The sequence below is a fragment of the Bombus bifarius genome, unplaced genomic scaffold (genome assembly GCF_011952205.1).
Source record: "Bombus bifarius isolate JDL3187 unplaced genomic scaffold, Bbif_JDL3187 scf7180000007966, whole genome shotgun sequence".
NCBI lineage: Eukaryota > Metazoa > Arthropoda > Insecta > Hymenoptera > Apidae > Bombus > Bombus bifarius.
The window spans coordinates 4,092,289-4,118,171 of NW_022884352.1; the positions used below are offsets into that span (position 1 = coordinate 4,092,289).

Below are 25,883 nucleotides of genomic sequence, written 5' to 3' on the forward strand. Positions count from 1 at the left end.
CGGAGCACATTCAAACGATCATATAATGGAAATGTAGCGAGTACCCTTGTCAGATAATTACAACCGTCGCGACGCAAGGTTATGACTTGTAGAGAGCATGAAAAACACTGATATATTTCGATATCGGTATTTCAGAAGACGCGAAACAGAGGCCCCGTATAATGTCACGTCTAGTCGCTTTTTTATAATAGTGAATATGCAAAATATCGATACATATACGAATTGCCATCTCACAGAGAATTATAATAGAAATGACGTTTAGTTTTTGGTTTAACTAAATCTTTACTTTCAGGTTTAAATTTTCGCTTCTGTCGTATTTAAAGCTCTTTTTGTTGTTGTTTTCGATAACGATCAAAGAACTAATATTTTGCAAATAAATGGGAAGAAAGAATTTGTTCGAATTTTTTTATACAAAATTTGTAATATTTTGTGAAAGAGGGGGGCGATGGAACCGTGGTTGAGAAGGTCCGTATTCTGAGTACATTACCCAGTGAACTCGGTGGTTTTCTTACCATTTTAATAACGTTCTCGACGTTACCGAGTTAGCATGACGTAGGATCAGGACCTTAGCGGTATTTGGTATTACAGTTGACTCGTCTTCATTCGGACTCCTGTAATTAATTTCCACTAGGGGTGTCTGTAATAAATTCGTCTATAATATAACTTAAATAAAACAGAACATTCAATATCTTGTTTGTGATTTTATACATAGATAGCAATGTTTCCATGTTTCTTGTAGCTTTTTAATAAGGAAGATAATTGTTCAAAAGATATACAATAAATACATAATTGTTGATAGACAAAACATTATAAAATTGTCGATATTTAATTTTTCGTGTCAAGTATCGTATATTAAAGGTAGGAAATATTATAAATTTCTGAAGTGAGCACTATTATTATAGCTATTATTTACTGAAGATAACATTCAACAGTTCGATAGAATTTCTATTGGACAAGGTTAGGTATTTATCACTATGTTATAATACAGTAATTACTGTAATATTCGAACTGACATATTCAAATATTTTTCAGTAATAACTATATTATAACGCCGAAGAGACCATGTCCTACATATATATATATATATATAATTGCATATGCATATACATATGCTTATCAGCGACAACCACAATGTAGTATAAGTAGTTATTATCAATGTGTTATGTTAATTATATTCTATTATTTTCTCTATAAATACTGCCTTCTTCAGCATACCTGCTGTTTATTGTGACAATATTAGCATATGTATATGTTTTATACATATGTTATATATTGCAACACAAAAAATAACAGCATAGGTAACAGCTGTGATATTAAAAATTGTTCTTATCAGTATTATGTCACCTTGTCATTCTTTAATATATTACTTTCCTTACTTTTGCAAACTGTTGTTCAATTATTTCGAGTTAATTGATATTTTTCGTGTTATCAAATGGATAAAAAGCTTAGTTTGAGAACATGTGTTCCTCTAAGTTCAATGCAAGTCAATTTACAGGATGCCTATGTTTGTAAATGACCATCAGCTTTGTTAGACACATTTCTAAAATTACACTTAGAAACGTATAAAACTCCGTTACTACAGAAATTGCACATCGTGATAAAATTGAAGATCTTTATCGTTATACTACTAAAAATAAGAAGTAAAATATTCCGAGAAAGCAGACACCGCGCCATGGATGTACAGTGCAATTTTTCCTGTCATATTTCACGACTATCCATTTCATCGGTGCTAACTTCTTCATCCAAAAAATTAACATTTTCACGAAGTAGAAGCTCTTCAATCTCGCGATATGTTTTTCCTCCCGTTTCCGGTACCCATACGAACATCATCGCTAATGCCATTAAGCATGATATCCAGAAGAACGCGTAATTCCCAAACACTCCTATATTATCGGTAATCACTTGAGTCAGTTTCGACGCGGTAAAACCAATTATGCCATCGAAAATCACAACGATGGCACCAACAATGCCTTTTAGTTTCGTAGGAAATAAGTCGCATAGGAAAACATTGGGTAATACACCTAAACCAATGTGAAACACTACTTGATACAAAATAAAATGGGAAATGGGAATAAAAGACATGGCGGAATCGATAGAACTGTGTTTAGGTGAGTAAAAATAGAATGTTAAAAGAAACGATATATAAATCGTCCCAGTCGCAGACATAATTAAAAGTTTTCTTCTTCCACACGAATCCACTCTTAATGCGATTAAATAGCTAGATAAAAGGCGGACAATCTCCAAACAAATCATATCGCTATATCCAAGTATAAAGGTCGCATTTCTGCTAATGATATTTTCCAGGTACTGCGTAGCGGTGAAGTTACCGCTAAGATGTTGTGATATGATCAAGCCAAGCACGATAAACAGAGCTCTCCTGTTGCTCCGTTGTAGTATTGCTCGCAGCTTTTCTAAACAGGTATATTTAGTTAAATCCATGTATGGCTCAGATATATCCGTTGATGCTTGTGAATCCACTCTGAATTGTGTGCGTAAATCGCTTCTGGCTCGTGAGTGTAGTTCGCTTCTCGTTTCGGGGAATATTTGGCTGATGGATGGTCGGTGTATTTGGCTTGTGGATGGTCGGTGTATTTCGTTTGTGGTTTCTGGGTGTATTTCGCTTGTTGCTTCTGGGTGTATTTCGCTTGTGGTTTCTGGGTGTGTTTCGCTTGTTGCTTCTGGGTGTATTTCGCTTGTTGCTTCCTGGTGTATTCCGCTTATGGTTTCTGGGTGTATTTCGCTTGTTGCTTCTGGGTGTATTTCTCTTGTGATTTCTGGAGGTATTTCGCTTGTGGATGGTCGGTTTATTTGGCTTGTGGATGGTCGGTATATATCGTTTGTGGTTTCTGGGAGTATTTCGCTTGTGGTTTCTGGGTATATTTCGCATGTTGCTTCTGGATGCTTTTCGCTTGTGGATGCTTGGTGTATTTCGCATGTGGAGTCTGGGTGTATTTGGCTTGTCGGGGGCCGGTGTATTTGGCTAGTGGATGGTCGGTGCAAGTCGCTTGCGGATTGTGAGTGTAATTCGCGCGTGGTTTGGAGCGGTAGTCCGTGCGAGACGCGCGAGTATTCTACGCGTAATTCGCCCGTGGCTTGTTTACGTACTTCGCATTTGAATTTTGAGTGTACTGAGGTTATGGATTGTGAGTGTGAGTCGCTACTGGATGGTAAGTTTAAATCGGACGTGGCTTCTGTGCCTACTACTTCCTGTGTGGGGTCTGAGTGTGTTTCGCGTATAGATTGTGGGGGGAAAAGGATATTGTACGGTGGGGGTGAACTACTTCTGGATTGTGAGTGTAAATCGCTTGTGGATTGTTGGTGTAATCCGTATCTGGCTTCTGCGCGTAGAGCACGTAGTTCTACTCTCACTTGATCAGGATATTCGATGCCTTTGTAATATGCTATCGACTTGCATGCTTGCTCCTCTTGACCTTTTGCCACCAAGAAATACGGAGTTTCGCGTATGTATATGAGCGGCAAGATGGATATAGCGGATATTCCTACAATAGCCAGCAGGTGTGACGTGTACGTCAGCGCGAGTCCAGGAATATAGCCTAGTAGTGTCCCGAAATGTACGTTCGCTGCGATTAAAGTAGCCAGGCGTCCTCTGAGTTTGATGTCAGCAACTTCTGACAGGAACATGGGATTTATCGTGCGGGCAATACCAACGCCTATACCGAGAATCCCTCTGGCAAAGTATAGCATTCGCACAGAAGTTGCGAAGTACATGTGAAGCCAGCCTAAGGTGAACGTTATGCTGCATGCAATAAGGCAGTATTTACGACCGATGCGATCGGCCAAGTGCGCAGCCAGAAGTGAACCGATCATTGAACTAAGTACTGTCAAAGAAACGCTCCATGAATATTCGTCGTATGTTAACCTTAGCGGCACGTCGTCGATTCCAGTTGTTAGAGGGAGAAATGAAGAGTTTGTCCATCCGTAGACTGTACCGACCAAGCACATGGTTATCGTTCCTGGAATGAGAAACAGTTAATGCATATATAACATATAGCATATGTTAATTGTAGTGCGGTCGTTTTATAATTACACTGCGAATATTTACGCAAATTTGTATTTTTAATATATACTACTAATTGTTAGGTAGATGATACATTATACTGTACATGTCAATGTGTGTAAGCGTCAGAGGAAGTTCAGGTCTCACATAAGACAAAAGACAATTGGTAACTGTTAGAAGAATCTAGAATAGTATGTTGACAACAAGCGTGCGTGTAAGATGATAATCGAGGTCTTCAGAGTGTAATATATATGTATAGCTGTTGTGTGTGAATAAAGTAAATTATTTATTTTCCCGAATCCTCTCTATACCTTAACACTAATATATTTATAATAAATACATACCGCAGGCTATAGGTAAATGGATTCTTCGCGATGTTAGCACGAATGCTTTCCACTAGTATTATTTGTTAGCTATTTTATTATTAATCTGTTCATCAATTCGCATTATATGTGCATTAAGTAAAATACTACGTGAAGTAAAATTTGTTAGAGACTTGCGTTAGGTCTAGGTATATTAATGTGTAATAATGAGCATTTTTTTGCTTTCAGATTTCTCATAAATATATAAAAGTCCGCACTTGGTTTATGATATAACAAAGCATCAATGCGATGAATATCTGAATCGAAATGTTAAATTTATCGTAATGTAGGATGGAATAGAAATGCAATTTTAAACGATGGTATGCAAGTCAGTAGAAGTGAGAAATAATTTAGGAACATCACTACGAATCATCAATTCCGGCGGAGGGGGGGAGGAAATTGCATTCTGCGTCTTACAATTACAGATAAGTACTTGACGTATTATCAAGAGTGAAAACTAACCGGAAATACATGCCAGCAATCGCCGGCGTTGTTCGTCGCAGAAACTAGGACATTCCCATAGAAAAAATAAACCGTCAAGATCTGAACCTCCGCCCTCAGGCGAGTGCTCAGGAGAGATCGTGGGAATCTGGAAAACAGATACCTTTGTTAAGAATAGAAATCATAATTCAATTCTAATCCGATAGTCTAATCAAACTTTTGAGCTAATACAAATTCCAAATCACGGAAAAGCTATTAAGAAGTATTTAAATATTAATATTTCTTCAAAGCAATTAAACAATTTTCTTTCTCCTTTCTTAATAGAAATACAATTTATGGTATTCTATCAACAGCTTTAAAATATGCTTGATGTTATTTGATGTTATTATAGATAGAAGACGAACTTGAGTTTTCCACTGACGTTTGCTAAAGGTTATTTATGCTTTCGACATCTTTCTTCTAAAATCATTTCCTTTGATTGTCCTCCAAATTAATAATCATTTGAAAGGTTTCTATATATTTCTTAAATATTTTTTGAAATTAATGAATTATATTAACATGTCGTATAGATAATACCGAAGAATCGTTTGAACCTTCAAATATGATTCGATATTTATGAGAGGTAACAGTTTTAAGCTTTGAACTTTATGTTTTGGTGGGTCGTGACAGTTTAAATCAGGGTGGAAGATTCAAAATTTTAAATGATCACGATCGATCCATACACAAGGTCAAAGATTTCGGATGATTGTGACTTTTAAATATCAACACGATATGTTAATACATTTGATTATTTGCCAAAACTTTTAATCGAGTCGTAGGAATCAAAACTTTAATTGCTATGGATTCGTATCTCTATTTGGAAATAAAAGAATAATAGATAAATTCGCTGAAAATAGGTATCTCAAACGGACCCTTTTTTTATATTCTCATTCAATTAGAATTTGTTACTCTGCGATATTTAATTTCTAACTGTTTATTTCAAAAATATATATTGTATAATCATATGAAATGCTTACCGCCCTACGCTGGGACATGTTGCCAAAAATAAGTATTTTTACGCAATTATATAATCACGATAGATTTTCAATAATTCAATTCGTAGAGTCCAATTCACTCATAATTATTTAAAAAATGCACGAATGATCTTGGGTAGTTATCTATCGCAAAAAAAGAACAACTGTAAGAAATCTTTACACTGAATCTCGTGATTTACAGATTTCGTATCGATTTGTTCGATTTCCACGAGTGCCACAAACATACTGGGTACTTCTGGGGCTACTTCCTGTTTACATACAGTCGACATTATTTCAACACATAAACACTTCTAATTCTCCTTGTTATTTGTTTAAATGTAACGAATTAATTTTAAATATTCCGACATAGGAACAATAATATTTTTGTACATATTATATCTAGGAAATATCCTAATTATAGTGTTAGAACAGTCGAATGCCAACTAGTATATGATACATATTTCCTATGATATAAAAATTGAAATGAGCAAAAATAATTGCACAGCTTCGACTATTAGTCATTTTTGTTCTATGTTGCTACATTGGCTACGTTGCGATCATAATCCAGCATTTGAATTATCTTTAATTTCTTGGAGCATAGGTGCCTTCATCGCGGCAATTCTTGTTCTCTTTACTTTCGCTCTATTTTGACGTTTCCTACTGAAACTGTCGTATTTTCTACGATCTCTCACGCGTCGAAACACTTCTTCGTTTGAAATTTCCTCAGTAGAGAAAAGCTTCGCCCAAATCATTTTCCCTCCTTGCATCTGCATCTCCGTACACTCGGTACACTTGCATCGTATCTATAATTTCTGTGAATGTGTTCAGTACTGCTCGATTCCTGGTGCACTTGTCCCAATTACATCGAATAAGATTGCGTTCAGACTCACGACTCAAAGAATCATCGGACTCTTGTATACATTGGCTTTGAGCTATTGAGTATGAAACTAAATGATTGCGGATTTTGTCATTCGGTGGTTTTGAGTGCATAGATTATTTTTTATTATTAAAAATCCAACCTTTACTTGCGGATGTTTCCTCTTTATTTTCATTATTTTTTGTTTTCATTAGCGAGTAGCCTTTTCAGATAATTACAACCGTCGCGACGCAACGTTATGAATCGTAGGGAGCATGAAAAACACTGATATTTTTCGATGTCGGTATTTCAGAACACGCAACACAGAGTCCCATATAATATCACGTCTAGACCAATTATTTGTAATAGTGAATGTGCGAAATATCGATACATATACGAATTAGCATCTCACAGAGAACTATAATATAAATGACATTTAGTTTTTGGTTTAACTAAATCTTTACTTTCAGGTTTAAATTTCCGCTTCTGTCATTTTTAAAGCTCTTTTTGTTATTTGTTTTCCATAACGATCGAAGAGCTAATATTTTTCAAATGAATGGAAATAAAGAATTTGTCCGGAATCTTTTATACAAAATGAGTAATATTTTGGAAAAGAGGAGGGGTAATGTTACCGTGGAAGATGAAATTTGCTATTCAGAGTACTTTACCCAGTGAACTCGGAGGTTTTCTTACCATGTTAATATCGTTCTCGACGTTACCGATTTTGCATGACGTAGGTTTAGAACCTCAGCACTATTTGTTATTACAGTTGACTCGTCTTTATTCGAACTCCTTTAATTAATTTCCACTGGGTGTGTCTGTAAGAAATTCGTCTGCAATAAAACTTAAATAAAATAGAATATTCAAAATCTTGTTTGTGATTTTATGTATAGACAGTAACTCCATGTTTCTTGTAGCTTTTTAATAAGATAACTGTTTAAAAGATACACATTAAATACATAATTATTGATAGTCATAACATTATTAAATCATAGATATTTAACTTTTTGCCATTTAATAATTATCGTATATTAAAAGTAGGAAATGTTATAAATTTCTGAACTGAACACTATTATTATAGCCATAATTTACCGAAAATAATGTTCGACAGTTGGATAGAATTCCCTCTAGACGAGGCTAGATATTTATCACTGTGTTATGATACAGTAATTACTATTATATTCGAACTAACATATTCAAATATTTTTCAGTAATAACTATAATATGGCGCCGAATAACCGCGTCTTACACATATATATTTATATATGTAAACACATATGCTTATCAGCGACAACCACAATGTAATATAAGTACTTATTAACTATGTATTATGTTAATTATATTACATTATTTTTAGCATAAATACTGACTTTTTCAGCATACTTGCTGTTTATTGTAACAATATTAACATATGTATTTGCGATATACATATGTTATATATTGCAAAAAGCAAAAAATAACAGCATAGATAACAGTTGATATATAAAGAATTGTTCTTGACTGTGTTATGTCATCGTGTCAGTCTTTAATATGTTACTTCTGTAACTTTTGCAAGCTGCTGTTCAGTTATCTCGAGTTAAATGATATTGTTACATTGTTCGTGTTATGAAATGGATAAAAAGTTTAGTTTGAGAACATGTATTCCTCTGAGTTCAATGCAAGTCAATTTATGCGATATATATGTTTGTAAATGACCATCACCTTCGTTCGACACATTTCTAAAACTACATGTACAAACGAATAGTACTATGTTACTACAAAAATTGCATATTCTGATAAAATTGTAAATCTTTATCGTTATACTAATAAAAATGGGAAATAAAATATGCCAAGTATGTAGACACCGTGCCACGGACGTACGGTGCAATTTTTCCTGTCAGAATCTACGAATATCCGTTTCATTGGTTCTAACTCCTTCATTCGAAGAATTCAAGTTTTTACCAACTAGAAGCGCTTCAATCTCGCAATACGTTTTTCCTTTTGTTTCCGGTACCCACACGAACACCATCAGAAATGCCAAACAGCATGATGTCGAGAAGATAAAGTAAACCGCAGACGATCCTGCATTATCGGTAATCACTTGATACAGTTTCGACACGATAAAACCAATTATACCATCGAAAATCACAATGATGGCACCAACAATGCCTTTTAGTTCCGTAGGAAATAACTCGCATAGGAAAACATTGGGTAACGTACCTAATCCAATTTGAAACATTACTTGATATATAATTAGGTCGATAACGGGAAGAGTTGAGACGTTGGAAACGTCAAACTTATATTGATCTAACGTAAGATAAATTGCCAGAATCATCAATGTAAAACAGGAGCCAAGCGTAGACAGAATCAAAAGTGTTCTTCTTCCAACGGATTCCACTGTTATGGTGGATAAAGTGCTAGATATAAGGCCGACAGTTAGGACCAAAATCGTCGCTACCTTTGGTTCAATACCGATCGTTGTTTTGCTAAACAACACCCCCAGATACTGCATAGTGATGAAGTTTCCGCCAAGTTGTTGTGCCATGATCAAGCCAAGCATGATAAATAAAGCTTTCCTGTTGTTTGGTTGTAGTATTACTCGCAGCTTGGTTAACCAGGTTTCTTTAGTTACATCTACGTATGGCTCATTGGACCAAATCGATTCCACAGTGGATAGTGTGCATGATTCGCAACTGCATGGTGAGGGGAAATTGACACTGGATTGTGAGGGTCCTGTGGTTCCTGAGCGACTTTCGCTTGTGGATGGCTGGTGTATTTTGCTTGTGGATGGCTGGTGTATTTTGCTTGTGGATGGCTGGTGTATTTTGCTTGTGGATGGCTGGTGTATTTTGCTTGTGGATGGCTGGTGTATTTTGCTTGTGGATGGCTGGTGTATTTTGCTTGTGGTTTCTGGATGTATTTCGCCTGTGGATGGCTGGTGTATTTCGCTTTTGGTTTTTGGCTGTATTTCGCTTGTGGGTTCTGGATGTGTTTCGCTTGTGGGTTCTGGCTGTATTTCGCCTGTGGATGGCTGGTGTATTTCGCTTGTGGTTTTTGGCTGTATTTCGCTTGTGGGTTCTGGATGTGTTTCGCTTGTGGGTTCTGGATGTGTTTCGCTTGTGTTTTCTGGCTGTATTTCGCTTGTGGGTTCTGGCTGTATTTCGCTTGTGGGTTTTGGTTGTATTTTGCTTGTGGGTCCTGGTTGTATTTCGCTTGTATATGGTGGGTGTACTTCGCTCGTGGATGGTGGGTGTACCTTGCTGTTGGGTGGTAGGTGTAATTCGCTTGTGGGTTGTGGGTGAAACTCGCACGGGGGTTGTAGGGGTAACTCACCTGTGGTTTGCGGTTGTAGATTGCATATGACTGCCGAGTGTGTTACGGATATGGATTGTGACTGTGAATCGCTACTGGATGGTAAGTTTAAATCGGACCTGGGTTCTGTGTCTACTAGTTCCCGGTTGGGGTCTGTGCTTAATTCCCGTAAGGATATTGAGGCATAACCACTCCCGGATGATGAGCTGGATCGTGGTTGTAATTTGCATGTGATTTGTGGTTGTAGAGCACGTAGTGCGACTTTGACTTCGCGAGGATCTACGATGCTTCTGTAATATGTTATCGACTTGCATGCTTGCTTCTTTCGACGTTTTGCCACCAAAAAATACGGAGTTTCGGGAAAACACGTGTTCGACAAGAAGGATACACAGGATAGTATTACAAGAGCTATCGCGAGTGATCTGTACGTCAGCCAGTTTCCTAGAATGCAGGTAAGCAGTGACCCGCTAAATACGTTCACTGCGATTAGAGTACCTAGGGCGCCTCTGATGTTGATGTCGGCGATTTCTGACACGTACATGGGATTTATCGTGTAGGCAATACCAACGCCTATACCGAGAATCACCCGAGCAAGGTATAGGTTTGGCACGGAAGTTGCGGTGTAGACGTTGAGCCAGCCTAAGATGAAAATTGCGCAGCATGAAAGGAGGCAGTATTTACGACCGATGAGATCGGCCAACTTGGCACCCACAAGTGAGCCGAACATTGAACCAAGTACTGTCAAAGAAACGATCCATGAAGATTCGTCGGGTGTTAACGTTAGCGGCACGCCACCGGTCCCAGATGTTAGATGGAGGAGTGAAGCCGTTGTCCATCCATAGACTGTACCGACTATGACCATGCTGAGCGTTGCTGGAATGAGAAACAAGCAATGCTATATATAGCATATGTTAATTGTAGTCCGGTTGTTTTATAATTACATTGCATATATTTATGCAAATTCATATTTTTAATATATACTATTAATATATTTATAATTAATACATACCGCAGGCTATAAGTAATTTGACTCTTCGCGATGTTAGGTGGAATGCTTTCCACTAGTTTTATTTCTTAACTATTTTATTATTAATCTGTTAATCCATACGCATTATTTGTGCATTAAGTAAAGTACTACATGAAGTAAAATACTACATATAGTAAAATTTGTTAGAGACTTGCGATAAGTCTAGGTGTATTAATGTGTAATAATGAACATTATTTCGCTTTCAGATTTCTCATAAATATATAAAAGTCTGCACTCGATTTATGATATAATAGAGAATCAGTGTGATGAATATCAGAATCGAAATGTCAAATTTATTTTAATGTACGATGGAATAGAAATGCAACTTTGAACGATGGTACGTAAGTCATTAGAATTGAGAAATAGTTCAGGAACACCACTATGAAACATCAATTCGAGGAAGCCAAGGAAATTGCATTCTGCATATTAAAATTACAGATAAACACATGACGTAATATCAAGAGTGAAAACTAACCGGAAAAACATGCTAGCCATTGCCGCCGGAATTTTGCGTTGCACAGCCTATAAGCTGTTCGTTGCAGTAATGAAACGACACGACCCAAACCATTGCCCTCAGGAAATCTCCCGGGAACCTGGAAAACAGATACCTTTGTTAAGAATAGAAACCATAATTCCATTCTAATTAGATATTCTAATCAAACTTTTGAGCGAATATAAATTCCAAACCGCGGAGAAGATATTAATAAGCATTTTAATATTAATATCTTTTCAAAAGAATTAAAAAGTTTCTTTTTCCTATCTTAATAGAAAGTCAATTTATGGTATTTCTATGAATAGCATTAAAATTGCTGCAACAAATTGCAATTAAACAGCTTGATGTTATTTGATGTTATTATAGATAGAAGACGTACTTGAGTTCTTCACTGACGCTTGCTAAAGGTTACTTGTGCTTTTGAAAACATTCTTCTAAAATCATTTCCTTTGATTGTCCTCCAAATCAATGATCATTTGAACAGTTTTTATATGTTTCTTAAATATCTTTTCTAAATAATGAAATATATTAACATGTCGTACAGATAATACCGAAGAACAGTTTGAACCTTCGAATGTGATTCGATATTTATAGGACGTAACGGTTTTAAGCTTTGAACTTTATGTGTTGGTGGGTCGTGACGGTTTAAATCAGGGTGAAAGATTCAAAATTTTAAATGATCACGATCGATCAAGACACAAGGTCAAAGATTTAAGATTATTGTGACTTTTAAATATCGACACGATATGTTAATACATTTCATTATGTGCCAAAACTTTAAATAGAGACGTAGGAATCAAAACTTTAATTGCTATGGATTCCAATCCATATTTGGAAATAAAAGAATAATAGTTAAATTCGCTGAAAATAGGTATCTCAAACGGACGCTTTTTTTATATTCTCATTCAATTAGAATTTAGGATTTGTTACTCTGCGATATTTAATTTCTAGCTGTTTATATCAAAAATATTTATCATGTAATCATATTAAATGCTTACCATCCTAAGCTGGTACATGCTAGGAGAAATAAGTACTTCCTCGCAATAATATAATCACGATATATTTTCAATATTTCAATTTGTAGAATCCAGTTTACACATAATTATTTAAAAACTGCACGAAAGATCATTGGGAATTATCTATCGCAAAAGGAGAACAGCTGTAAGAAATCTTTATACTGAATCTCGCGATTAACGGATTTCGTATTGATTTGTACGATTTACACGACTGCCACAAACATACTGGGTACTTCTGAGGATACTTCCCCTCTACATACAGTCGACATTATTTCAACACATAAACACTTCTAATTCTCCTTGTTATATCTTTAAATGTAACGAATTAATTTTAAATATTTCGACATAGGAACAATAATATTTTTGTACTTATTATATCTAGGAAACGTCCTAATTATAATGTTAGAACAGTCGAATGCCAACTATTATATGATACATATTTCTTATAATATAGAAATTAAAATGAGCAAAAATAATTGCACAGCTTCGACTGTTATTTATTTTTGTTCCATTTGCTACATCGGCTACGTTGCGATCATAATCCAGCATTTGATTTATCTTTAATTTCTTGAAGCATAGCTTCCTTTATCGCGGCAATTCTTGTTCTCTTTACTTTCCCTCTATTTCGACGTTTCCTACTGAAACTGTCGTATTTTCTACGATCTCTCATGTGTCGAAATATTTTTTCGTTTGTAACTTTCTCTGTAGGAAAACGCTTCGCAGAAATCATTTTCCCTCCTTGCATCTGCATCTTCGTACACTGAGTACATTTACATCGTATCTATAATTTCTGCGAATGTGTACAATATTGCTCGATTCCTGGTGCACTTGCCCCAATTATATCGAATAAGATTGCGTTCAAGCTCACGACGCAAAGAATCATCGGGCTTTTGTATACATTGGCTTTGAGCTATTGGGTTTGCAACTAAGTGATAGCGGATTTTGTTATTAGGTGGTGTTGACAAAATCCGCAATCACTTAGTTGCCAATCCAATATTATCCGGCTGCGATAACAGTCGTTCGTTGGCCTCTTGCGTTCCTCGGAAATCAAAACGGAAAGTGTTAAATGCAACTGAAGTAGAAAACTGATTCATGGAATCAACTGATTCACTCGCGTACTTACACATGTACGCGTGTAATTCATATTCAATCAGACGTGAGCACTTTTGACATCGTTTCGATTGCAAGTGTTTAAAAATTGCGTGCACGCAATTTTTATGGACGTAGCTTTTGTGGGCATCATTTTTACGGACATAGCTTTTATGGATAGGCGTAGTACTCTCGAACTTATTCGTATATGTTAAAATCGTTTAAGCATCAGCCATATTTAGATATTTTACTAATATAACTGTAGCAAAACACCAGTTATTTAAAAACTGATAATTTTTTTCTCGTTTAATTCAGATTTGTGCAAAAAGTTACATTGTGGGTCTCCAGTCATGCATACTTTGGGAAGAGTTTTTTTTCTTTTCTTTTCAATTATTATATTCCGACAGAATCAAAGTATCGATAAATTTAAATGAGCGAAAACGTACCCGTAATTAATTTCACGCCGCATTTAAATCGTCTACGTTCTGTTTACCTAATGAAATTTCATCTTAGTATCGAATGTATTACACTCGGTTACATTATATCAAAGCAGGTCGATCTATTACTGGGATGATGAAAATACGCAATAACAGCTCTGATACGATTAATCGTTCGAATAACAATCTGTTGTATATACACCACAAAACGGATCACTGGCGAAATAACAAATGAATTTAAAAAAAAAAAGGAAAGAAAGAAACAATTACGCGATATGATGCACTATGCATCGTAATACTTGGTTGTACATAATAATTCACGTTTATACATAAGAACACACGATTATACTTAGTAATACACGATTATACATAGCGATGCATAATAAATTATACAACAGATGTGTAAGTTGGCGACCGGTAACATTTCACATGCTCGCCGTGTGCAGCATGTAAACGCATACACGCACGCGCTATGTATTCGCGCGTAGCCTCGTACTCGATAACATAACCTAATCAAACTGCAAAATAATGATTTCACATGAAAAAGCAATAGCCTACGACCAAATAGAAACGTATATTCATTTATACTCACAAATACATCCGTAGTTCCTGTCATGACACTTTTAATTTCTCACAAAAGAGACCATAATGTACCGAGTGGTTTTCACGATGTAGGTACATAATTAATGTTGACCGACTCGTTAATTCGGCTACTGCTCATTTCACTCGTCCTACAATCGCACATGTTTCCGTGGCAGTCGTTAATAAATCATAATAAACACGCGAATGATAGCGATGTGCATTCTCCACTAACTCTGTTTTCTTTGCTTTTCCACTTTTATCTGACTTGCCAATGTTACGTTACCATTCGTTCTCCCACTACGAATCACGTTTATAAATACCTCAGTCACCGAAGTTGTCTCTCGTTAACTCAGACGATGTGTTCGCCGGATGAAAAGGGTGTAAACTTTCTGCGACCACGAAGTTTCGGTACTTGGTGTTACGTTGGAAAATGTGTTGCGGTCATTTCTAGTTGCCCGGTGCTTATCTAGCGACTGCTATTAATCGCTACTTCGTATCGCTGACACATGTAACGAATGGGGAGATATTCCAGTAATAAGTTTAGACATACTCCTGATGATACGATGTTTGAATGTTTCAAAGCACAATGTTTAATCCTTAATTGATAACGAAACGAGGATAGTAGGGATACGAGAAAAATTTCAATTAGAAACGGTATTTTAGAGAGATGAGTTTTATTTTTGTATTATGTCGTGCAATTGATTCAATTTTCCTGTATTTGACGTTCTCTTACCGATGAACGAGCGTCTTGAAAAACATATAATACCCTACCATTTAGGAAAATAACTATAATTGTAATGCGGTTGGATATTTGTGTATAGTGTCATTGGTTAATGATAATAATCCCAACCAGCTGATTCGGTTAGCCAGGACTGTCGATGAGTTTGTCAAACCACTGTCGCGATATGACGATCGCTTTACTTTGCCAATATAAACATACGTATAGGTATACGTATATATAGGTATCCTACGAACAAAATACAACTTGGATACTATGCGAAGATTACAAGAGCTCTTAATCGAGCCATCAGTTCTTATAATGTATCAATGTATACGTATAGCATTTTTTTTTTTAGTATCGTGTAGTTTGAAGTAAAGAAAGGTTCTCTTTTGTCTCGGTCGTACAATATTTTCCTTCTATCGTATTTTTCGCATAAAATAACGAATCGTGTCCGTACTATATAATAATAATAATAATAATAATAAATACTAATAATAATAGTAATAAAAATACTAATAATATCTTTCGCAGTCTTATATTTACGTTCACGATGTATCGTAAGCGCATTGTCAAAACAATCGTGAAATATACGAAATCGTTTGTTTATAAATGAAAAGTTTCAAGAGGTTTGCGCGTGTTACATACGTGGACTTTTAAATAGATTAGATTAAAATAAGATACACACGAAGAGTATGTACTTACTTGCATAATAGAAAGCACTTGAAAACAATGTGGCTTTTTGGGCTATTCCCTTGATTTACTGCTATCACTGTCACCAACAATTTTAGCTAGTTAACAGTTTGTTTTTGTTTAGTTAACAATTCCAGTTAACAATGTGTTTTGTCAAATTACTATTTCACGTGACATCTTACGATCATATCGTACATATCAGAGTTTGATACGTTATTTATTATCATGTATTATCGTTAACGTCACCTTTATTCCAGTCTTCTATTATATTACATTATACGTAATCACGTGTTTTATACGTCGAAAGTTAATTTTCACTTTCACGCATGAATTACCGATGTTACAATTAAAGAACATGCCATTTTCTCGAATGATATAACCTTATCTTTTGCGTGGCTTAATTCTGATAAGTAAAGCTATTTTTACCAACCATTGTTTTTAAAGGCAGAATATCTAGTTCAACTTGTAGTTTTAAGTTGTAGAGATATACAGTTATAAGACGAGTGAATAATATTTTTGAAGACAGCAGGCTTTCCACTTTTTAACGTATGATTTAATTTTGTTAACATACGTATCACGGCTATTCCACGGTTGATATTCTGTTCACGCAAATTAGATTAATATTATATTAATTTACATTTAAAAATGAAATACGTAACTAAATTTATAATATCAAATTGTAGAAAATATAATATCTGAACTATTTTATGCATTTCCATTATGTTATTAGCAAACATAGTCGCAATTCTGCAAATAAATTTACGTACTGATACTTTGCACGATGCTGTTCATCGATCATCTAATTATGGAACAAAATCTTCTTTATCTGTTATCGGTATCATCATCCGTCACCGATAATATTATTTCTTTATCAACAGGGCGATGGAAATTGCAAAGAAATCTTCTACTTACGTATGTAAATACGTGCATACTTTCAAATCTAATCCATACACTTCTTTTTTCCTAAATGTATTTATATAATATTATCGATTTTTCCTATCGAATATACTAACACGTGCGAAAATAGGAATAGGTTCGATAAAGTTTTCAATATTATAATATGTAGAATTTCAAAAATTAAATAGCAGATGTTGAATTTAAATATCGTGCTGCTTTACAACGGAATAAGATTTAATATAGCATCGAAAGGATCGATTTTAAAATCTATGTTTATTGAACATTTTTCGCCCTTCTCGACGAATGCTACAAAACCTAATTCCAATCTTAGATTCAATTTCTCTAACACTTCGTACAATTCTAAATCCATTTGAAAATCCATTCTAAATTCAGCCCAGTAAAATAACCACATTGATAACACCAGTTTTAAATTTTCCAACACTGCGAACCACGCGACTCGATTTTTTCGTACGTTTTAAGTTTAAGGTGTTCGCGAAACTTGCGTTTCCCGCTGACGACTGTAACTATTTATTCTACTGTTCGTAATCAGCTTTATTGGAGCGAGAACAAGCGCTCGTGCCCAATTGGCCTTAATCGGATTATCGTTAATTGCAGAGCCGGTACACATTAAAGCCTGACAGTCTAACTCTAATCACACGTTCAGCAAACATTGCTAAACGATTCAGATTACATCTCAATTGGTACAGCGAAATGCAAATTAACTGTCTGCTATGCGTTTTCTATTCGTATTAGAATTTCGAATCACAACTCTGCGATCGTTTGGTAAAAAATTCTGATTTGAATTTGCGGACTATGTATAATAGTTAGCTCATACGCCTTGGCACAAATTGGAGATTGTGACAGTGTGTGTAATGTCTGACGCGTTGCATGACTCCACGCCAGCAGTTAAGGGTTAAGAAAACATTTTCTATACGAGGTAAGTTACGCTGAAATTATTGTTTCATTTTATACGTTGAATTTTACGCCGCGACAGTAGGTAGTTTGAATAATTTCATTTGATTGTTTTGTAATTTTGGTGAACTATAGTTGATGAACACCGCTCGTATCGTACATTGTTTTGTTCTAGGATTCGATGGCTAAATTAAATTAGTAATATGAAAAACGTGAGAAAGAATTCTGCCTTTTAATTGAAACTTCATCGAAACAGTTGGAAAAATTAACCAGGAAACGCGAAGACCAAGATATCGTTCTTAAAGTATGACAATATATGGAATAGAAGTAACATGTTCCCCGAATACGATTTGGTACAAAATTTCAGACAAAATTTCATACAATGGCAGTTTATCAATTATTTTTGTAAAACATTTACTTACAGCGAATTTATTCCGCTTCGTTTTAACCAGTCTCTGCATTTATACTATTCGATGAAGCACAGAACGGTTTAGTTGAGGCAAGAATTGTTGTTAATTAGTCTACCTACTCGTGGTATACCTGCCTGGAAAGTATAGCGTGGTCGTAAAGTCTACCGGTAACTGAAATTTACAAGCTTCGACACGTGTACATAATTTGTGCCATTTTTGAGATCGTAAAGATTTTAGGACTTCAAGTTTGCTGATGTAAAAGCATTTGCGGGGAAAGTTAATTTACCAAGGTGCAAGTAAAAGGTTTTAAAATAGTTGCAAGTAAATTAACGTGCAATTTTTCTTTACGAAGTGACGAAAGTACAATGATCGATAATTTTTTATTGAAAGTTTCGTGATCCTTAACTTTGCTTGCCAGTATATGTTTCGTTTAATAGTACCTTTCATTTTCACTGTAAGAAGACTAAAAAGGAAGCACCCAACAGATCTCACAAAGGACATAACCAAACACACAAACACTCACCACACTAAAGAAATAAATCAATCAAATTCGAAGATGGTATCCCACTGGGGGTAGCCATCCACATGCTATATTGCCATATCACTGAGCTATAATATTTTACCAAATGTCCTACTGGACAAATTGTAAAATGTAAATAAATAAGTAATAAAAAAAAACATTTCACTGTATATGACACACATTGGCAGAATGTCAGATTCCAGAATGTAATATAACTATTTTTTAATGACAGATGATACAGGTAATTAAAATCAACGAAACTTGTCTACGTATTTTTAAATACTTGTTTTTTTTTTGCTTTTTATTTTTGCGTCTTACACGTTACATTTGGTGTTTTATAATATAAAAGTATAACTAAAAGTAATAGTAAAAAGTAAAAGTAAAAAAGTATAACTAAAAGGTAAAAGGTAGAGTTAGTCATCGACATTAATTTTCCTTTCTCGGTAGACGAAACAAATATAATAGTTTTTAATTTCTTCTATTATAAAATTATTCCATTGATTCGAACAATCTGTGCAAATTACAATTTGTTCGCATACTTTTGTTACAAATGACTCGGTTAAAAAAAAGAGCTGTTGTTTGAAGAAATTACCAACAACGAGAGAAGAAATACTATTTTACTTGCTTCGCAATACCAAATAGAAGGAAAAGTTAAATAGTAAGAAATAAAAAGGTCAACCTTTGAACAATTGCCATTCTACGTTTCCGTCGGTATAATCAACAGAACGGTACAATTACTATCCATAAACACGCACGATTATGTAAAAGCTAAGTTATTGCTTGTACTTCCGGATCTAGATCTAGGTACGACCGTGTCGGAAAATCGAATTGTTACTTCAGTTACCGCCATGTTTCCGGTGAGGAACTGAGCTAAATTTTCAACGCCTGGACGTGGTTGACGATCGAATGGATATCCCATGGCACGTGCATCAGGATACTTCTTGTCTCTCAATCCACAGTAACTCACAGCTTCCTTGCAACTACTTGGCTCATCTTGTACAACCTGCGTGATTATAGCAACACAAACGATTATAGTTACGATTAATTTTGATTTCGTTATTTATAATTCTAATGCCACAGTCTGTTTGCACGATAATTTATTAAACTGTGAATTCTCCTGCAAACTTATATCTCTGTAGATACGCACTCAAGAAGAACAAAGGATAGAATGGAACATAGAACTATGCAACTACGAGGCGCTTGAAAATTTCAATAGAATTTTACGAATCGCGATTAGATTGTAGATTTCTACGCGTCTCTGTGGAATTTGAAGGTGGGAAAATGCACGGAATGCGCGTAATGTGCGCATCTATGTAAAATATCGAAAGTACCATACTCGTAATAATATCTAACGGGGGAAACAATTTTTTATTTACTTAGGCGTTTCATCTTTTCAATTATCTTTATAAAATAACGACAAGCGGCACTCACAGCGTCATCCTTATAATCGGACACCATGACGAACAGTTCCATGGGGAAACCTTCTTTGCTGCCTTTTGGTACAAGCATGTGATGCGGCCATCCGCATCCGCAGAAATTAAACTGCTGCAAAGTACTACCTCCTCCTGGCCTTTCACTCAAATTGCGGAAAGTTCGTTCGAATGGTATGGTCACAGCTGATTCCGTTGACTTGCGTTCAATTACATTCTGTCCAGGACGAACTGCGATCAAATGTACGAAGAAATGTTATTGTAACATTTCAACGATAGATTGGAAAATTACGTTATGCGTAGATTGAGCTAACGAACCGTATCTCGATTATAAGGTTAGAACAAATTGGAATAAAGATTAGCAGAATATTTTCAAAAACCTGTATCTGATATCGAGGAAACTGAGGGAAAATTTGAAGGAATTTAACGAGTAGTATATTCGATTGGAAGCAGATGAAATGAGAATAAAAGTAAAGTTAACGATATACATAGCAACGTACGTATAGTAGTGAATTTGTCCATTTCGATCATGAAATTCTTCTGCTGCCTGAAGGTGAATGGTAGACCACGCTCATCCTCCTTTGGGCCTATGAAGATGCGAACAGTGCCGTTTAGTATTCCGTTGTTGCGATTATTAACAACAATCTTGTACGTGAAGTCAGCGTGATTCAAGTGAGTGAATCTAGCGAGCACGGCGCCACGCGGAGTGAAATCGAGTCCACGCGACAAATCTACATCGCTCTTGGTCCAAAATGTGTTGAGAACATTCTGTTGTCGATCAGTCATCACTTTGATATCCGCTATTTCCACACCTGGGAAGTCCAACTGTAAAGAACGAAAAATATATTGGATGTATCAAGGCGAACATAAGTTGGCCTTCTTTCGAACAAAAAGAAGCAGTAAGTCATGGTTTTCAATTATACGATGAATACGAGTATTATTTCATACCTGTTGCACGGTATATTGAGGCAATGTGTTTTTATGTTCCTGGAAAACATCGTCGACGAAGGCATGCCATCTGTAGAACACGGGGTCCCTCATAGCGGTAGCCGAATCACCCATAACGCCGAAAGTCTCCTAAGAAGAGAAGAGAAAAGAAAATAGCAATGCAAATCTGCAATCTCGACGCGTTTACTCTCTCAAGGAACGAAGAAAAAAGAAATGAAAATGAACCACGGAAGATTGTCTATATGATACGCATAATACAAAAATTATTGCGCTTCATCTTATTCCTGCGTTAAATTTTCTGCTGATCGTGAAACACTCGCATCGATTCCTTCTGTATAGGAGCTAGCTCGCATAATTTTAATCAACGCCATAAAAATATTGCAAATATTATGAAACTCGAGCTATGATTTTATTTAACGAGTCGCTAATAACCAATTATAATCGTTGAGAAAGGAATTATTGGCCTAAACGTGCTTACCAAATACCGATGATCGGGATCATGGATGTAAGAAATGGCGACATGACCAAAGTTATGAAGATCGCCGTAAAGGTTCTGGTTTGGAGACAGAACGCTAGCCTCCATGATGTTTCCAAGCACGTTGATCCCATCTTTCTCGGTCAATGGAATTCTTTCGCCCCTCGCATTAATTACAGATCCCGTGTGAATCGCTTCGTAGATACGATCACGCCATCTTTCCAGATCCTGGATGTCGAAGTCTAGTTCATCAACCTGTCGATTGATGTCACGAAGTATAGCACCGCTGTGCCGAGCTGGCCACGTTCGGCTTGCAACCAAAGAATCTAATTTCGGGAAATAAGCTTCGGGAATCGGTTCGCGCCAATTAAGCAGTCGCTTCACTCGTCCAAGCCTATTGCACAGGCGTTCGCAATTGTATCTGAAAAAATGTTACGTTTATTATCTATCAATGACGAATTTTACTCTTCTACGCGCTCTCGATAATTTCTGGTCTAATTAAATTTTTTCTGACGTTAAAAAGTTCCTTCAGTTTGAACCAAATATGAGGCAAGTTTTATTGGCAAATCGGTGTTACGATTTTGCGTTAGGCTTCTCTTTGAAACGTTGCGAATTGTTGTTCGCTGAGATAAGAGCAAGATTGACCCACGAAATTTGGGGGACCATAGCAACTTTGCTGGTGCAGTGGCTCATGGAGATGACGAGAAATTCGGAAAATCTGGGTAATGTGCTTTTAATATTTCATTGCACACAGATATAAAAATATACAGGGTGGTTGGTAACTGGTGGTACAAGCGGAAAGGGGGTGATTCTAGGCGAAAAAAGAAGTCGAAAATATAGAATAAAAATTTTTCGTTCGAGGCTTTGTTTTCGAGAAAATCGACTTTGAATTTTCGCTCGGTACGCGTGCGGTACGTTATATAACGGATCTCGCTGTAGATAGTTGTCTCGATGGAAAAATTTGAAAAAAAGAGAAAAAAAGAAAATTAAAAAAAAAAATTTATACTATATTTTCGACTTCTTTTTTCGCGTAGAATCACCCCCTTTCCGCTTGTACCACCAGTTACCAACCACCCTGTATATGTATTATAATATACAAAAGCAAATAGAAACGAAAGAGAACGAAAGACGATGCGATGAAACGCGATGTTCTTTTTTACTAACGTTGTTTGCAGTAATTTAGTGAAAACAAAATAGAGCGTGGACAAAAATGATTCAGTGTAACCGCGTAAAATGCGAAAATACGCTCGTGCATGGAAAATTAATCAGTTTAAATTAAATTCAATATCGTGGTTCGTATTGGGTGGTGTCATTATTGACAAAATCCGCGATCACTTAGTTGCCAACCCAATACGTACAGTAAGTACATTTTCTCATTGGAAATATCTTTATTTGAAGTAATAATGTTCGCAGCTTCGATACACTAAGTTTTTACCTTGCCAACGATAAATCATTTTATGAGAATGCATCAAAATACAATCGCATCGGTTACATCATTACAATTGTTAGATATAATTGGAGGATGTAACGCTACGTCAGTATGAACGGAAGTGTTATAGGCTGTAATTACGAATAAGAACATTGAGTTAACAATAAAAAGTAGCTACTTTTAGATTTTTTAAATGCGAGAAATAAAACACCCTATCCTTTGTAATTCTTTTGTAAAGAGCTAACGTTCCTTGTTGATCTAAATTGTATAATCTCGTTAGAAGGCAACATTTTAAACGACACGGTCAAAATTAACGAGAAACTTGAAAAGAGGACAAAATTGCGATGATCTTTCAATATAGGAACGGTAGTAGCAAAATCAAACATTAAATGATCCCTTTGTCTAAACATAACATTGATACTACTATTTGTAAACTCGTAGCCTAGAAATGAAAAAATACATTTAGGTTTTTATTTAGTGTATATTTCTAAATACACTTACGTGAGATTTAATAAACCTCGATTGAGACTTGACAGGTTTTATTTAAAGAAAAAAGAATGCATTTACCTCGCCATGATTTGTTCGTGCATGTAGTAAAACAGTTCTCCGCGTCGATCCTTGTTGACAATGCGCATGTCACCTTCAAACGGGTATACCAAGTGCCAGTGCCAATGATGAAGATTGATTCCAATATCTTCTCTCCAATAAGCGACGCGATGTTCATCATCCAGATCCGATGCTGTGTAATCTCTTGGAATTTCGATTGGAACCTACACGTGAGAAAAACACTTAGTTAGAGTAATAAAATAAACATGTAAATAATATTGGATTTATTTACTGTTACGGAAACTCTCAGAAAAGTCAGGAAAGTGTGCAAAATGAGGACGATGGTCGTATGATTTTACTTTGACGTCCAAACAGTTATTTGCAATTGCTCGTTAAAATCACGTCAGTTATCGAATGTAATCATTTGACGAATCTGCAAATGACAAAATGCTTTCACGTACCCTGGCACCTTCGGGCACCAGATTAGCTTCCTCTTTGGCCCTGCTAAATATCGAACTGTCCATGTACTTGTCCGGAAATACTTCGGTCAATGGAGGTACTGGGAGATCCTTCGTGTCAGGACGATGAAGTATCGCCACTGATAACGCGTAAATGAACATGTTTGGATTTACACGATCTCGACAATAAACCGCAACCGACAGAAAGTCGTCGTACGTCCGCATACCTGCGACATAAGATGTAAAACTAGAAACAAGTATCGACGATATTAGGAACTAATTTTCGTTAGCTAACATTTTCTCTGATAATGAATTTCGAACGTAAATTTCGAATTGTAAATTTTGAATGGGAATTTTGCGGTTTAATTAACGATCGAAATTAAACGAGTGTCAATTGTATTGGATGAACTACGTTTCTTTATAATATTTTCCCTTTTTTTTTGGGCTGTACACACCGATTTGCGAATTTGTCGCGGATAGTTGTCATCTTTCCAAAAGTTATAATTGCATTTTAACGAATAAATAGTTTCGCAATGGATAGATCGCACTTTAAATTTCGTTATAGTGAAGAATTATTAGTATAATTAACGAAATACACGACTCTTGAATTTTATTTGAAAAATTATACGCAAGAAAATAAGAAACTATAGAAATGAAGGAACAGTGACATACCCATGAAAATGTCAATTAACCGGGTAGCTATTCTTCGATGCGCTGGAATAAACAGCGAAAATGGCTGGCGACGTCCAAGTTGCATCGGGATAGTAAGATCGGGAAGTGTAATCTGCTTCACTTGAAGTTTCGAATCTGTATCCTCGCCGAACCGATTGAACACTTGGGTAGCGACAGGACGATACCTGTCCGGCTGTGTAGATGATTGGAAACGTATAAAATCGTGAAAAGAAGAGTAAATTCTACGAGTTATTTATAATGTAAGCTATCTGAGGCAATATTTTTCGAAATGTACGTATCAAGGAAAGATAATAGGAATCGTCATTCAAATCTAATTTTTTCGTTATAAGAATAGAAATGTAACCATTGGTGGATTTTGATAGTATTTTACCACGTTTTTCTAGTCTATAAAATTCATATGTATGATCATTGTGACATCGTTGTCACGGGATTTATTTAAGACACAGGAACAAACTAATAATCGGATATTTGCCAATCACGCGAATAAGATATTATCATTTATTGTTTGAATAATTTAAAAATAACGGATAATCCGATAAAAAGTAGTACTTACCAAATAAGCGGCTGGAATATCAAAGGCGACTTTATCTTCGCCTTTAGGTACGTAAACTGGTTCGGCAGGTCGGTCAAATAGATACAAAATACCGGATTTATCAGTCGACATTTTGACTGGTAATTTTAGGATTGAATAATGGTGAGAAAAACGAAAGAAACGCAACTAATGGCAATTTTACGCGCCGCGCGTTGATCAATATACGTTTTCTATGAATTTGTCGTGTGACAAGTATTTAACGAAATGGTGAAACTCGTGGAAAACTTCGATTATTATGGACGATCGAATAGGGAAAAAGTAGAAGGAAAATGTCACGACTCGAACGACTAACGCCTCTGTGCTAGAAACTGTTGATGATTGCAATCACTCGCAGCTTTATATAGAAGCTCGAGAGGATACGATGGTTTCGTTAAAAACCGCAAGATTTCCCACACAGATCTGTACTGTCCAGTGATAGATATTAATACGCTGTTACTCTTGACCATAGAAATCCCGTTTTTCCTGTTTTTGAAGGAAATGGACTGCGATTAGTCTTAGACGTTTACAACTAGATTACAAATATTTCTTTTATATTTC

The 25,883-nt window shown here is 35.8% G+C and overlaps 3 protein-coding genes across 5 annotated transcripts; all 3 read right to left on the minus strand.

Moving 5' to 3' along the window:
- Positions 1–775: 775 nt before the first annotated feature.
- Positions 776–5,855, minus strand: LOC117206902. The gene is made up of 3 exons (XM_033446606.1): positions 5,838–5,855; positions 4,843–4,969; positions 776–3,974 (listed from the first exon to the last, which is right to left on the minus strand). The coding sequence occupies exons 1-3, from the start codon at positions 5,853–5,855 to the stop codon at positions 1,699–1,701; spliced, it is 2,421 nt and encodes an 806-aa protein (XP_033302497.1). The 3' UTR covers positions 776–1,698.
- Positions 5,856–7,598: 1,743 nt separating this feature from the next.
- On the minus strand, positions 7,599–16,932 carry LOC117205400 (facilitated trehalose transporter Tret1-like). 3 transcript variants are annotated; one of them, XM_033443766.1, is made up of 4 exons: positions 16,049–16,932; positions 14,636–15,592; positions 11,484–11,601; positions 7,599–10,854 (listed from the first exon to the last, which is right to left on the minus strand). In XM_033443766.1, the coding sequence occupies exons 2-4, from the start codon at positions 14,657–14,659 to the stop codon at positions 8,567–8,569; spliced, it is 2,430 nt and encodes an 809-aa protein (XP_033299657.1). In that variant the 5' UTR covers positions 14,660–15,592; positions 16,049–16,932; the 3' UTR covers positions 7,599–8,566. The 3 variants fall into 3 exon arrangements, with proteins under 3 accessions (XP_033299657.1, XP_033299649.1, XP_033299666.1); XM_033443758.1 differs by having other exon boundaries at positions 14,636–15,802; XM_033443775.1 differs by lacking the exon at positions 14,636–15,592.
- A 2,473-nt stretch (positions 16,933–19,405) lies between these two features.
- Positions 19,406–25,506, minus strand: LOC117205338 (phenoloxidase 1). Its single transcript, XM_033443649.1, has 9 exons — positions 25,308–25,506; positions 24,734–24,926; positions 24,065–24,288; positions 23,625–23,827; positions 21,632–22,049; positions 21,154–21,282; positions 20,706–21,030; positions 20,207–20,436; positions 19,406–19,778 (listed from the first exon to the last, which is right to left on the minus strand). Exons 1-9 carry the CDS (start codon positions 25,416–25,418, stop codon positions 19,533–19,535), a joined length of 2,079 nt encoding a protein of 692 aa, XP_033299540.1. The 5' UTR covers positions 25,419–25,506; the 3' UTR covers positions 19,406–19,532.
- Positions 25,507–25,883: the final 377 nt, after the last annotated feature.